Source organism: Cottoperca gobio, chromosome 6 (assembly GCF_900634415.1).
Source record: "Cottoperca gobio chromosome 6, fCotGob3.1, whole genome shotgun sequence".
Lineage (NCBI taxonomy): Eukaryota > Metazoa > Chordata > Actinopteri > Perciformes > Bovichtidae > Cottoperca > Cottoperca gobio.
In genome coordinates, this window is record NC_041360.1 from 17,848,965 (window position 1) to 17,864,617 (window position 15,653).

General features: G+C 42.0%; 1 protein-coding gene across 1 annotated transcript in view; it reads right to left on the reverse strand.

The window, feature by feature from the left end:
- Positions 1–15,653, reverse strand: part of syt7a (synaptotagmin VIIa) — a 76,216-nt gene that overhangs the window by 4,869 nt on the left and 55,694 nt on the right. Inside the window, exons 8-12 of the mRNA XM_029433363.1 lie at positions 6,736–6,838; positions 4,741–5,008; positions 3,403–3,572; positions 2,958–3,072; positions 2,122–2,321 (exon numbers count right to left, since the gene is read on the reverse strand). Of these exons, the coding sequence (XP_029289223.1) occupies positions 2,122–2,321; positions 2,958–3,072; positions 3,403–3,572; positions 4,741–5,008; positions 6,736–6,838 (856 nt within the window). The remainder of the gene's footprint in view (positions 1–2,121; positions 2,322–2,957; positions 3,073–3,402; positions 3,573–4,740; positions 5,009–6,735; positions 6,839–15,653) is intronic.

Genomic DNA, 15,653 nt, shown 5'->3' on the forward strand with positions numbered 1-15,653 from the left:
CCAAATAATTTACCCTGATCTGAAAGATTTAATAGCTTTTATTATTATATATTGGTTCTGTTTGTATACGTGTTTATTGTTTTGTTTTTTCCTCTTCTTTGAAATTTTTGCCATTGAAGCCTTTAATCAATGAAACCTGTAAGTCCCTGGAGTTCCCACCGGTTGCCTGGCAACTGCTAGAGTGAGACCAGAGCCAGGCTAGCTGTTTCCCTCTGTTTTCAGTCTTTATGCTAAGCTAAGCTAACCGTCTGCTAGATGTTTCCCTCTGCTTTCAGTCTTTATGCTAAGCTAAGCTAACCGTCTGCTAGATGTTTCCCTCTGCTTTCAGTCTTTATGCTAAGCTAAGCTAACCGTCTGCTAGATGTTTCCCTCTGCTTTCAGTCTTTATGCTAAGCTAAGCTAACCGTCTGCTAGATGTTTCCCTCTGCTTTCAGTCTTTATGCTAAGCTAAGCTAACCGTCTGCTAGATGTTTCCCTCTGCTTTCTGTCTTTATGCTAAGCTAAGCTAACCGTCTGCTAGATGTTTCCCTCTGCTTTCAGTCTTTATGCTAAGCTAACCGTCTGCTAGCTGTTTCCCTCTGCTTTCAGTCTTTATGCTAAGCTAAGCTAACCGTCTGATAGATGTTTCCCTCTGCTTTCAGTCTTTATGCTAAGCTAAGCTAACGTCTGCTAGATGTTTCCCTCTGCTTTCAGTCTTTATGCTAAGCTAAGCTAACCGTCTGCTAGATGTTTCCCTCTGCTTTCAGTCTTTATGCTAAGCTAAGCTAACCGTCTGCTAGATGTTTCCCTCTGCTTTCAGTCTTTATGCTAAGCTAACTGTCTGCTAGCTGTTTCCCTCTGCTTTCAGTCTTTATGCTAAGCTAAGCTAATCATCTGCTAGATGTTTCCCTCTGCTGTCAGTCTTTATGCTAAGCTAAGCTAACCATCTGCTAGATGTTTCCCTCTGCTTTCAGTCTTTATGCTAAGCTAACCGTCTGCTAGCTGTTTCCCTCTGCTTTCAGTCTTTATGCTAAGCTAAGCTAACCGTCTGCTAGATGTTTCCCTCTGCTTTCAGTCTTTATGCTAAGCTAAGCTAACCGTCTGCTAGATGTTTCCCTCTGCTTTCAGTCTTTATGCTAAGCTAACTGTCTGCTAGCTGTTTCCCTCTGCTTTCAGTCTTTATGCTAAGCTAAGCTAATCATCTGCTAGATGTTTCCCTCTGCTGTCAGTCTTTATGCTAAGCTAAGCTAACCATCTGCTAGATGTTTCCCTCTGCTTTCAGTCTTTATGCTAAGCTAACCGTCTGCTAGCTGTTTCCCTCTGCTTTCAGTCTTTATGCTAAGCTAAGATAATCATCTGCTAGATGTTTCCCTCTGCTTTCAGTCTTTATGCTAAGCTAAGCTAACCATCTGCTAGATGTTTCCCTCTGCTTTCAGTCTTTATGCTAAGCTAAGCTAACCGTCTGCTGGCTGTAGCCTTACATTTACACATGACAGTGGTGTCAATCCTCTCACAAAAATGAGTAATTCGTAAAATGTCAAACTATTACTTTAAAATAGAGGAAATGGTTAGCATTGTGAGAAGATTAATACAGTAAGTTTTGCTAACTAATAAAAGTTGTTAATCAAACTTTGAAACTTATGTTGCTCCTGGACAGTTTCTCCTCATTGATTTCTTTGGTCATCGCTGGGGAAAAATGTACGTGTATAAATAATTCAGTAAATAACTATTGTATTGTTTTCCTCACTGTGGTGGCCATAGTCACAGGGCAAACCGCCACTGCAAATTGACAGACTTAAGTAGCGACTGCTTACTGTCTGAAAGTCCCATCACTCATTTGCGCATTTTCAGACATGAGACTAACACATCACATTTAAAAGGGCACTCGGAGAGCACAGACTTCCGCCAAGGCCATGCCCTATCTTAATGAAAGTGAAAAATTATTTGTGTATCCGCCCTGTGATTTGTATCCGCTTCAAAATGTAATGGGTTTTTCCTTGGCCAATGCTACAACCTTTCATGGAAAAAAATTTTTTTCCGTAATCCTGTAGACAAACAGACAAACAAACAAACCAACCAAAGCGATAACCTAACCTACTTGGTGGAGGTTAAAAGGAGCTGAAGAGCACTGTGAAGCGTTACCTTGCCGATAACGTCGTTGCGGCTGAGCCTGTCCTTATCCATAACGGTGATGATGATGGTGGTCTCCCTCAGTACATGGGCGGGCACTTCAAAGGGGAAGGACTCGTTGAAGATGGGGTTCAGACAACGCTTCATCGTCACCGTCTTCTTTTTCTCTACACGCTTGTCCTTGTGCATCAGCCACACTTTCACATATGGATCTATGTGGACGTAGAGAACAGCAGTTTACATGAAAGCGAGGATGAATATACCCATGGAAGGTACATTTTAGTTCCAGGTTTGCAATTAACCTCTTAATTGTTCAAGTCAGGGAAGACAGCAGGGAAGCAGATACTTAGTTTGAGCTCAAGGTCAACTTATCCCCTGAGCTAGGAAACATACAAATGAGGTAGTATTTATGGAAATAGGGCCTGGGATTTGTACGAAGATTCTGGAGCATTATCATATTCTGTAATTCTAACAGACACTACTGCAGGAAGCAGTCGTTTTGTAAAAACAATATGCCACAGAAAGCATGGTATCATGAAAGCTTGATACTTTAAGAACCAGCACCAGACTGAGCTGACACAGATTTGGCTGGGAGGCTGAAGATCCACAGAGATATAAAGAAAGAGAGAGCAGGAAAGATAGAGGGCAAGGGAGAGATGCTTGATGTAATGTCACCTTGCTGCCGCAGCTATCTACGGTGCAACCTGGTTTTGGAGCCTGGCGGCAACAGACTTCTGCACGGATGGGTCAGTAAATGTTTGAACACGAAGATGGAGCTTCCAATGTCATGAGAAGGGCTTCAGATGGGTGAGCGAGGGTTAGATAGAGAAAAGATTAAACAAACATACCTGAGGTGCCCCCGATATCCATGGCTTTGAGATTGCGCGCTTTGATGATGTTCACAGTGATGGTGTTGGCACTGGGATTATAGCAGAGAGACAACAGCAGGTCTCCTCGTCTCCCCTGAGGAACACCAACAGACACAAAGGCGTATGAATCACCCAGTCTAATATCAGATTTCATCAGGGCAAATCAAACTCCAGATTACTCACTAGCTTGTTGTGTAATCTTACATCACTACTCTAACCCCTCGTGCCAAACACAGATGGTCCAGTGACCAGGCTGGCTTAGCTGAGCCTGTTGCTCACCCTAAAATTACGTCAATCGAGCTCACGTGCTGAGAGCAGTCGACAAATGCCATCGCGCTTTTAATGAAACTGCATTTACAATATCTGAAGGAAAACCCTGGATTCATCATCATTCGGGCCTGATGGCCATCCCTCCCGCTCTTACACTGCCATCACTGCAGGGCTTGAGCTCCTTCCAGAAGGTCTTTATCTGGCCCAGTTCCACCTTGTTAAGGGGGATTGACACCTCTCCAATGGGGTCATTCCTGCTGAAGCGGTCGTAGTCCAACACCTGAAGGTAGAGAGTGCGCTCTCTCACCTTCTCGTAAGGGAAGCCTAAATCAGAGACAAAAACAGAAAATAATAAGGGGAGAGCTAACTTACAGAGAGTGAACATATTACAGTACAGGTAATCTGCACCGTGCTAACAGGGAGGAATTTGGCAAAGGCCAAAGTGCATTTCATAAACTGTCAGAGCAGCCAGCGCCCTCTCAAACGACCTAGAGGGATCATTATACTCTAGTCACAAATAACTATCTCATGCATTTTTCAAGCGCAAAGGCTGTTCACCTTTTGAATATTATTTTGGTTATTGTACTATTGTGCATTGTCATCCAAGCACAATGGTAATAATGAAACAACTTCAGATCATACAGAGGTGAGACAATTCACTTTCTTTTTCAAACAAAACCTGTCTGTAGCTTTTGAATTGGAGGTTTAATAAAAAAATGAAAAATAAGAGATCACACCTTGTTTGTGAATTTTCACACAACTCCCACAATGCTCTTTCTGGGTTGAGAAATGACTCTTTGTCATTGCCAGTAAAATGAATGGAATAATGGTACAAATGTGGGTTTGTGGGTTAGGGTTCAGAAGGCATTTCGGCAACGCTTGACTGTTAGATAAACACTCTCATATTTGTCCGTTAAATAAAATGCTATAGTATAGCAAGAGGTTAGCTTAGCTTAACATAAAGACTGTAAGCAGTGGGAGCTAGCCGGGCCCTACATTTTACACTTTCTTTAACAGATTAAACATTGTTAATTAGTGAACATTAGCTGTTGCTAAGCAGCTCCTAACTGTAGCTGCACATTTAGCCATCTCGCCTAACTCTCAGCAAGAAAGCAAATACTTGTAATCCCCAAAATGTCTAAATATTAGTTATAAGCTATGACAAGCCCAAAAAGTGGCAAAGCTGAAAAATAGGCCCTGAAAACCTATTTTATCAATTAGCCTCTTGAGTAATGATCTGCCAAAGTTTGATCCGTTCTGCTATTTCACATGAGATTTTAGTGTTCAACTGTTAATAAGAAATTACAATTTTTTGTATTAAACTTTTAATTAAAAGCTTTGTGCTTGAAGTCATGAATATTTAATGTTATAGGGATATACGTTGGATTTTATATCAAAGTCTCAGGGGCTTTAATGGATGTAAATGGTAAAAATGTAACAACAACAGTTGCAGCAGTTCTTGTATAAGTATCCGAGTGGAAACAACACAGACCCTCAAACAAGAAGGTCTCGTTCCAGTGGGGGTTGAGGTTCTTCCTCTTGATCTTGGTCTCCAGCTTGTGCTTTTTGTCGGGCAGCAGGTAGATTTTAACAAAGGGATCGGAGGTTCCGGAGAAGTCCTTGGCCGGGAGCTCCTGGCCCCTGAGAAGTTTGACGGTGAGGGTCGTGTTCTGGAAGCTGTAGCCTATGCTGAACTGGATCCGGCCCAGCTTCTCACTGATGGGCCCTTCACCGTCATCATCCTCCGAACCTGGGGACAGCTGCGGGGCCACAAATGCAGTCAAATGAATATAAAGACATGCAGCAGCAGCAACAGCAGCCACTCACTTGAAAAGTTTAGTCCAAGGGCACATACTTTCTCCCACACAGCACGTGCACACAGACCGTGACAGAGAGAAGCTGTGAGGGGAGGAGATTTCAGAACTGCTTTTCTATCACGGCGTACACAAGCAGCTGCTCAAAGGCAGAGATTGGTCTGACATTAAGAAGACTGAGAGAGTTTAATTTCCTTTCTAATGTTCTTAAGAGGCAGGAGGTGCTCAGATTGAAGATAGGCAAGCTTTAGACCACCCATTCTCCCTTACAGACACTCTGACTGCTTTATCAGTGCTGTGCACTAAAAGGCCACTATCTGATAGACGGCAGTGGACAGAGAGAGGGAAAGAGAGAGCGAGAGACAAACAGAAAGAGCAGGAAAGAGAGAGAGAGACTTGCATGAGGGGCACGGAGAGAACGAAAGCACAGCTCAAGGTTGGCATTCGGCTCTTGCAGCTAAAGTCTTTGTGGACACTTATTTTCTACCCGTACCTCCATCTTCTGTCTCATCCTTTTATTTTTTCTCTCTCTGCAACAATAGCATTGATTGAAATGAAGCGTTTGAGGATTTTGAGGGAGATTAGACAACCAGAAGTTCATAAGACCACTTTGCGCAAGTTCCTCCACTGATATGCTGAAGAAGAGCAGACTGGTTGTCTGGTTCAGATGCAAACTCTGCCTCTGAGCATTACCTGAAATTGTTGATTTCATTGTTTCAGGTCAGAGCTTAAATTTCAAAGTGGAAAAGACTCACTCGCTCAGCTTTTGACAATATGAGTTTTAGAACTGACAGGCAGAGCAAGTGTGAAATTGTTCAAGTCTAATTTATCAAACAGTGTGAGTCACCTTGGATGGCTCGTCTCACTTGATTGCCGCTGTAGAAACTGCCAGTGTGTTTTTTGTCTATTGTCACTCTCTCATTACCACATGCAGCTTTAAATCAACCTGCATGGCTCAAGCATGGAGGATGCAATAATAATTCTACCTGCTGCTGACTAAGATTTACCTCATATAGTAGGCAACATGGTCAAAAGTAAGTGGACATCTGCATATTACACACATTTAATTTTAATACCTTGGGAATCAAAAGGATTCCTCCACTCTTCTGGTTTCAGGCTTTCAAAATGCCACAAGATGTCGGACTGATAAGACCTGTCTCACAGTTTCTGATTTATTACCAAAGATGTCGGAGGGGGTTGGCAGGTTAGTCAAGTTATTCAAACTGGAATTCTCCAGTCAAGGTCAGTTTAACACATTATTTTTCTCATACTATCTGTCGGAATAAACCTGTATTCACCCTCTGTCTTAGAGCCCGTCTCTTTAAGCCCGTCTCCCAAAAAAGACAGGTCTGCATGACATAGGAAGGGGACCCTAATCTGAATGGTTTATTGAATCCAATGTTTTCTGACCGAGGCAGCCCACAGAAAACTGACTGGGTTGTCTTATTTCACAGTTTGTGGGTTGGTAGGCACTCCACATACACAAATGTATGTGCACAAGCACTGAAAAAGGGAGTTTTTCATGATATGTCCCCCCCCTATGTCAGAAAGCATTGAGAGGCAGGCTATCACAATGCTCGGTTCTTGTTTTTTAATGTAATATTGAGACAATATTCCTTCACCTTATCCTCAGCATAGGTGGGGTGTGTGTGTGGTGGGATGGAGGGTCTTACCATCACCATGTCTCCAGTGAGAGAGTTGGCCAGGTCAGTTACGGATGAGCGGCCATCAGCATCAGGGGGTCGGCCCTTGGGGCTGTTAACTGGCTTGTTGCCCCTGTAAGCAGAAACGCAGGATGACCCAGATGTAACACGACAAGGACATGTACTGAGAAGCTAACTCGTCTCCAGAAAGAGAGAATGTGTGAGCACACAGGGAGTCCAACCTCCACCTGTTTGGCGCTTGAAAACCGCCTATCTGAAACGACCAATTGAGTCCAAGTTTGTTTGGGATAGATGTCACTTCAAAGTCTCTAGCTATCATGAGCGAAGCCAAATAAAATCTGCCAAAGATACCACAGATTAATGGCGGGCGCTAGAACTGAGGACATTTGATGCGGTGAGTTGTGTTTGATGAAACTTGGAATCTGAGATGACTGTAAATATGTCCAGTGTGGCAAACATCCATATCTCTAACAAGAAAGTTACCTCCAACAAGAAAACAAAGACATTTTTAGACAGAACAAAAAACAGAAACGCTAAATTTTATTATTATTATGTCCAAACCCCATAGAGTTCATGATCAACGCTCTACAGACATGAACGAGACACACATGTATAATGACATGTATAGCAACGTAACGTCACTATATATACAGAAGACAGACATGTATAGCAACATGTAGAGGACCAGACGTTTAACAGGACAGATGTAGAACAGTTTTTTGAAGTGTTTGTGTGTTTAAATCTCTCAGTTATTAAGAATATGCATCAACAACACAAAATATTATTAAAAAAAACATAAAAGAGAGAACAGAGATCTTCCATGGCACAGCTGGTACTTAGGTACAAATGTTAATAGATGTTAAGTTTAGTTCCTTCACACGAGGATTGTTGAAAACATAACATTAAAGTGGGACAAACATTCTGGGAGAAAACCTCTTTGTTCATACATCATGAAAACAATAAGAATCACAAAGTGTAAAGGAAAAAAAAGAGAATAAATATTATGAGATTAAAGAAAGAATGGAAAAAAAAGATAGAAAAAGTAAGAGCCAAATGCAAAAGTCCCGGCCAATGTAATGTGACACATTGGACACACAGCACTCCATAGATGACTGGTCAAGGCACATGGAGAGGCTGAACATTGAAACACTGTTAGGCAATAAACAAACAGTAAATAGAGAAGAAAAAACACACACACACACACACACACACACACACACACACACACACACACACACACACACACACACACACACACAGACAAATAGAAAAGAAATGAGCAGACGCAGAGAGGATGCAGAAGTTGGAGACACACACTAGACAGAAATCATAAAGACTTTAGATAAGATAAACGGTTCAACAAGGAATGTAAGAAATAGAAAAAGTAAGGTGAAAATTATTTATCTGTATTAGAAGAGATAGAAAGTATTAATAGCATGAACAGTGAGGTTACGAAAACCAAAACCAAACAGAGAGTGAGATTGTTACAAACACCAGCACATTAGAGAGAAAAACAGAGCTGCAAGAAAAGATAGGGAATGAAGGAAGGAAAGCCTGGAAACACAAGAGAGGCTTAGTTTGGTCAGTCTGATAAGTATCAAAGAATAAGGGACAAAAATAAAGAGCTATGCACACACAATATCTCTAACAGGAGACAAAGGGGCGAACATGCTAAAGGGAGAAAAAGAGCACAGAGAAGAAAAGAAAAAGACAATAAATACAATTGATCACCAGGAAAGAAAAAGAGCAAGAACCATCTTTATGTGGAGAGCTCAAAATAAAAGATAGATGAGATATAGTATGACAGAGAAATAAGGCGTAGATTTAAAATACAAAAAGATAATATCATTGAAAACACATAGAGACGGACACATAGTAAGAACATAGGAAATGCACATTTAGAGTGTCACAAAAGAGGGCGTTGGTAGAAATGAAGTAATATAACTATAAATTATAGAAGTTAACTTTACATCCAACCTTTAAGCAACACTCTAAAAGCATGGACTTGGGGACACAAGGGCCAAAGCACAAACTGGCATTGGCTACATGTGCATATATCATATATGCAAGTAGTTGTCACTCAGAGAGTGAAGGCAATGCCTTGGACAGGCAGAAAACAGGGAGCCCATAGAAAGTCTGTCTGTCTGGCCAGCAATCTCTGTCGAGCTTTTCACTGAGAGAATGTACTTTTTGTTTCGGGCGCTCTGAACTGCAAATTCGGATGAGAATTGATGTTGAATGCAATAATGTGTACATTTTTGCTGAAGACAAGGACAGAACCAGGGGAAAATATACCGACAAATAGACAGACAGAAAAAGCAAGCGAACAAGACAAGCAAACAGACAATCACTTCAACCAGCAAAAGAACCAGAGCGAGACGGGGGGGAAGGAGGGATGTTAACCATTTCGAGAAGGGAAGGGAATATTCATCAATTGGTGTTAGTTGTATTAGTTGCCAAGGGAGGTAATTGCATTTTCAGGGGGGTCTGTTTATCTTTTGCACAGACTCTAAACTGCAGGTGAGTTTGAGAGGCGAGGAAAGGGCTGGGTAAAACACTAAGCCAAGATCTGAGAATAAGCTCAAAAGAGCTCTAAAGCACGGAGAGAGACTTGGGGTTTGAAGTAAAGCAATACACCTCCCTCCTCCTCCACCTCCCAACTATCGATGGGGGAGTGAACGTCTTCAATTATTCATTCTCCTTCATGCTTCATTCAGGGGTTCAGTGCATTCTCAGGTAAGAGCTAGTGCAGCCGAGGGAATGGCCTTTCTACCAGCCCTGCGCTACAGCACCTGAGCATCCTCTGCTCCAGCGCTGCCTCCAGGCTGTTTAAACAAAGTGGCTGGAGCTGCGTATTTGTTGCAGAAAACAAGATACTTCCTCCAGATCATACAGTAGATCATGAATTGAAAAAGGAAGATCGGTTTCAGTTTATTTAAATAAATAAAAAAAGCAATATTAATTAATTGTGGCAGATGGAAATACTACAACTGCTACATTTTGGTGCCAATGCTTTTTCCGTCCGACCCTTTGGGGGTTGATATGGAAATTGACGCTCTAAAGCCTGCAGTTGCTAACAGTATCCAGTGGGAGGCAGAGTGGACTCGAGTTGAGATCAGATTCACCCTCAGCCAAGGCACAGAAAGTGGGCTGTTGGCATAGCAACGGCTCTAGAAACACAGACCATACATTTGGGGGTTTGGGGTGTGTGTAACGAGAGGTTGTTGGGCGTAGGGGAAGGGTGTGTTTAGAGGGGTGCAGCAAACAGGCAAACACACAGAGAACATATAGGAAATAGGATATATGACAGGTACGGGTGAGAACCTCGCAGACACACACATGGACAGACATATGGAGGCAGGCGGGGCCACTTTGGGTTTCACCGTCCTGTGATACTATCCTGTTTTGTTACCTGACCGAGGGCCAGCAGCTCGAAGAGAGGGGGAGGGGGGGAAAGACACTCCGCTTCTAGGCTGGAGAGAGACGCGAGAAAGAAAGCCCAACCCAGCCCCTCTTTTTTTTCTTTTTTCTTTTCCATCCCTCTGCAAACATGTCACACTCAAACAAACACCTGAGATCATGAAGTGGTGTATTTTTCAATGTCTATGCTCAATTTCAAAGCTCGCCCACTAGATGTATCATTCTTCAGGGGCCACAGCATACTTCCCAGGATCATGCACAGTCAAATCCACAGCAGTGAAGAATAGCGCTGCTTACGTAACTCACCAGCCACAGAAAACACATGTACATTCACACTGGAGTCAGCCAGTCATTCCTGCTGCTTCACTTCTCAGGCTAGGACCAAAGATTCTGCTGCGACATATAAATATGGATGCTTTCACTGTTAACTAATTACTTCCTGCATGTTGGAACTGGAAATGAGTCTAAAATAGCATCGTTTACTGAAATCCCACTCCACGAAAAAGCAACAAGGGAGGTGCTAAATGCTGCCTTCTGTGTATCTGCTTCTTCAAATGGAAATAGAAAACCACAAGACAATCAGTGAGTGCCAAACGTTGAACTTTATAGACGCCGTTTCATGTCTATTTTTCATTTTATTAGAAGCTGTGTTTCAAATGTATTACTTTTAACTTTGTTGGCCGGCAATTGCCCTTTTCACAAGGATACAGTTGAGCATTGCAAACATGATTACTTTTTAATCCAAATATGAGCTTAGTGTCTACCCTATCTAAACTGTAACAGTTGAGCTCCACCTCCCTTTATGGCCTCCCAATACTCTCTGCAATTTAACATTCAAGATGTCTCCGAGCTCAATTAAAACAACTAACCTATCGTTCCAGGGAATTTCACAACAAAAGAATGTTTTTAAAGTCCATTCAAATTTCAAACACGAGTCTACTAAATGTTATGAATCCCGATTAGATTCAAAGATTGCCTCTGATGCGGAGGCTGCTGCAGATGTGCCACCTGTTCTGAGGCAGGACACAAGGGTCCTGGGTTAATGCTCCAAATAGCTCCTCTCCCCAACTGCCATCCATCTATCTGTGTGTATGAGATGAGCATGTGTACCAGCATGTACCTGCTGCTGGCGAGAGTGCTGCCTTCAGCCACGCATAACGCATGGATGTGCAGAGTACAATAAGTACTCCCTCCTCCTCCTCCTCCTCCTCCTCCTCCTCCTCCTCTCATGGAAGGAAGATGGATCTGCACCCTGAATATTCCCTCATCCTCCCCTGACATGTGGATGGATGGATGTACAAAAGCACTAACCTCCGCCTCCTCTCTTTGTGACTCCTTTTTTTTTCCGCCTTAGTGGGCTTCTACTTTCCCCCTCTCTAAGCACGTAACCAAATGCATCAACATTCCCCCTGTGATGCTAAAATGAGCGGGCTGGCCACAGGGAGCCAAAGCTTTGGGGACCGTCTTAAGCAGAGCCCTGAAGACTCTGTTGATTAGCCAGCCCGTAAAGCCCCTGTCACAGGAGGAGCAGACTAGCAGAGCATAGCATAATCAATTTACATGTTTATGTACAAACACATATCAGATATATAATCTAGAAGTGTTGTAACAGCGGTTCTTTGTATTACCTAAGAAAACAAGGCCTGAAATTACCACCATAAAATGCTGCTCTGCACACATGTGACCTTAGAATGACCTTAATACCATTACGCTAGCCTAAACACACATTATACACCACATAAAGATTAAACTCCTCCTGCTTAGACTAATGTGGTTAGAGCAGACACACGCAGTAACGACGGGAAATAAACACATTTTATTGACGTATTTAGGTTAAAGGTCATAACCGCCATACGTTATGGTCGTCTTTGCCTTTCATGTCAGTTAAGCGACGTAATAAGCTCATAAATTATGAGGCAATGTTATATAGCCCACTTGGCAATTAACAGACACTCAGAGGACCTCCCTGAGTGCATTGCGTCTTTGAGGCCGTGATCTATATTTATTGATATCTGCAAGATGTATTCTGGAACAAGAAGAAAACTCCACTGGCTTACACAAAATTATGTAACTTGCATGGATGAATAATTGAAAGACCACAGGCAAGTGGATTGAATGTTAATGTAGCACGAGGATATATCCCGCCTCCTCTGTCTTGAACCTCCATCCTCATTGGGCCGTTCACTGGCAGCTCAGAGAGAGAGATCTAGATTCAAAGCTCTCGGGGATTGTGGCTTCTCTTTATAGCAACACTGGAGGAGAACATACAGTATAGGTTCACTGACTCGCAACAGAATTGTATGAGTGAAGACCAATGAGGCATTACAGAGCCACTAGAACAGCCTAGTTTTGTTTTCTAATATCCACAACCTATGGATGATTCCTGGGATACAAAAGTCTCAGCATGTGTGGCCCCAGGATCTAAGCAACACTGCAATCTTTTGTAATCCAACCGAGTTCCTCTGATGTTTTATTATGCAACCTTCACTCCCTCTCTCGCCCCTGAAGATATGTAAAGATGTGATTTGAAAGTCTCAATAACCAACACCAACTCTGGTGCGGCTCAAAGTGTCAGTTAGCTTCTGCCTCACTTCATAAACAAATGACCACACAGAATACTTTCATCCAGCCATCGCACACACAAGGTCAGTGAAGAAGCATCATGACTATCACGCACTATAGCACCTTCTCAGTGGGGATAACAGCGTGTTTGATTGGCTTGCCTTCAACTATGGCCGAGCAACAATAAAGCATTGACACACGGCTGAAGGGTAAATTAAAGGCCCTTCTGTTGTTATTTGAGCCTGAAGGACTTTACATACATGATCAAATTAACAAGATTGTTTGGCGCGACAGTGCTGTTTTGCAGTGGATGGAAGAAGCACTTTTAAGTACCGGTAAAAGTAATAATACGATCAATCACTCCATCATAAGTAAAAGTCTGCATTCAAACTCTTACTCAAGTTAAAGTACATAAGTGGTATCAGTTAAATATACTTAAAGTTTCAAATAGAAGTAATCGTTAAGCAGGAAAATATCTTTTATAATATTTGACATCTAAGTCTAGATGTGAACGCAGCGTTTTACTGTTGGTTACTATTGTAGCTGCTCGAGGGCGGGCTAGTTTTAACTACTTAATTTACTGTTAGGTAGTTTAGTCCAGTCGTTCCCAACCAACCAACCATCAGATGATTAATGAGGGAGGAAGTAAATCTGCTACGAATCTTTTAAAATCATCTTTTCTTTAGTGAAATCTGCTCGGAACAGTTATTCAAATGAGAATCGCATCATTTATTATTTATAAGTTAGTATATGTTTTGTTATGTCAAAACTTAATCTGTACAGTAACTATTAACTAAAGCTGTTAAATAAATGTAGTTGAGTAACTTAACTTTCCACCACTGCTTGATTCACTAATGTAGGGCACCACATACCCGTTGTGGAGAGCAGCTCTTTGATATTCATCAACAGTGGAGAGATTTTCCTTTCATGTTACCATTGATGAGGCTAACGTTTGAGAGTCACATCAACTATTTACATTAACTTCAGAGGTTTTATGTTTGACTGAATTAATTTGCAAGTCACATGTTGCATTTAGTTGAATAAATCAACGAGGTATGACATGGGTGATGCAGGTATAGAGATGAGTAATGGGCACATGACGGACATGTTTGATGTAAATGCACAGACTGCGATGATATGGTTATACACGGGGTGTGGAGAGCGGGAGACGAATGAAAGCATAGCTTTGTCTCCGGCTCGAGAGCTCTGTTTAGAATGAGCAATATGCCAAGAGCATGATTGATTAAATCATGGTCAGACATCTGTGAAGTCAGCACTAACACCACAGGGAATGATATACTCCCAGCAAGCTTACACCTTGCATTTATAATGTACTGTGGACTTATTAAGTTTTATTTGAGCCTCTATATTTAGTATCCAATTAAAGTGTGGCTAAATCATTTAATATACTTTTGAATTTGTAATCAATCATGAAACAAACACAACAATGAGATGGCTCAGGAGGAATTAGTTTACAGCTCACGAGAGCTCGCTAAAGGGCCGAGACATTTGAAGCTTTCATTATATGCAAATCCTTTTTTTTTGACTTCCTAGTTCTCTATTGTTAAAAGACTGTAAGCTGCCAGTCATTCTGTTTTTACTGAAATAAATTAAGTGAACCTCAGGCTAATCTACAAAATGCCACAATGCACTCAATCACCGTTAAATCGAGGTGACTCCTGCGGGCCACGAGCTGGACTGAGCAGCCCACGACGGTTCCTGCTTGCTGTTTAGCCTATTAGTGGATTTCACAACCCGTTTAAGGAGGCTTCCAGGTGAACACAGACGTAATGTGCACAGCAAATTACACAGAAAAGTGTACTCCTCTGCGGTTTTCACACTAATCCTGAGCAATGGAGATAGTTCTGATGTTTTACAAAAGCGACATTGTTACTGAAAGAATATTTTAATGCTTATTTGTAAACTCCATGCAGCGTTGATTCTTATAAAAGGCCACAGGATGCTTCGGGGCAAGAGACTAAAATGAGGCAGACAAACTAAGAGAGAAATATCTTTTACGTATTGTCCACATAGCTCTAAAGGAACATTTATGATAAATAAAAAGGTGCTTATTAGTTCAGGGCAGGCAATTGATATCATGCTAAAGACACAACTGTCTCCAGCTGCACAGTCCACATGTGGAGCTTCATACTGCAGCTGTGCACACCAGATAAGAAAACAGTTACCATCTGTATTGTAATAGAGCCTTAGTTTAAAATCATGTGTCAAATTGATGAAACACTTGTGAATGAGGAATAATTGGTGTGACGAGTAAATCAGAATTAGTTCGCTCTCCCCTGCCATTTTGTTTTAAGGTGTGTGTCATATTATGTATCTCCAGATTGTCTCCAATTTGTCACAGAATCAAAGTGAGGTTAAAACAACCTAATTGGACTAGAGGAGATCGAGTGTGTCGCATGAGCCTAAGGCTGGACCAAACGCAGGATTTCACTCTGGCTCTGCGGTGTTACACGCTGATGCAAATAATGAAAAAACACCATCCATGGCCAAAACATGAGCAACACAAGCACAGCGCGGTTTGAGCTGTTTGTTTGTGACACGACACACCCACTGTACTCATTTGTTAGTCTTAAACTGTTCCACAGAAACATTGGTCCAATTCCTAAACAGAATGCAAAACTCATTATTTTGGGAGATGCGCGTGAGAGTGGTGCGTCCTTATAGATGAGTGGAAATATTTTTGGCTTCTAGTGTGGAAGGTGGCTGGCAAGGAAAAGGTTTATTTTTAGCAGCGTGTTTATGTAAGTGACTAACATGTTGTGGAATAATGAGGAGGCTCTCTGGGCCCCTCGGTGGAGCTACAGAGACGGGACTCTCGGAGAAGCAGAGGGTGATTGAAGGAAGCTAATGAGCAGGAGGGAAAAGACGAACACAGAAGTAGAAAGGACTAGGATAAACAAAAGAAAAGCATGAAAATACAAAGG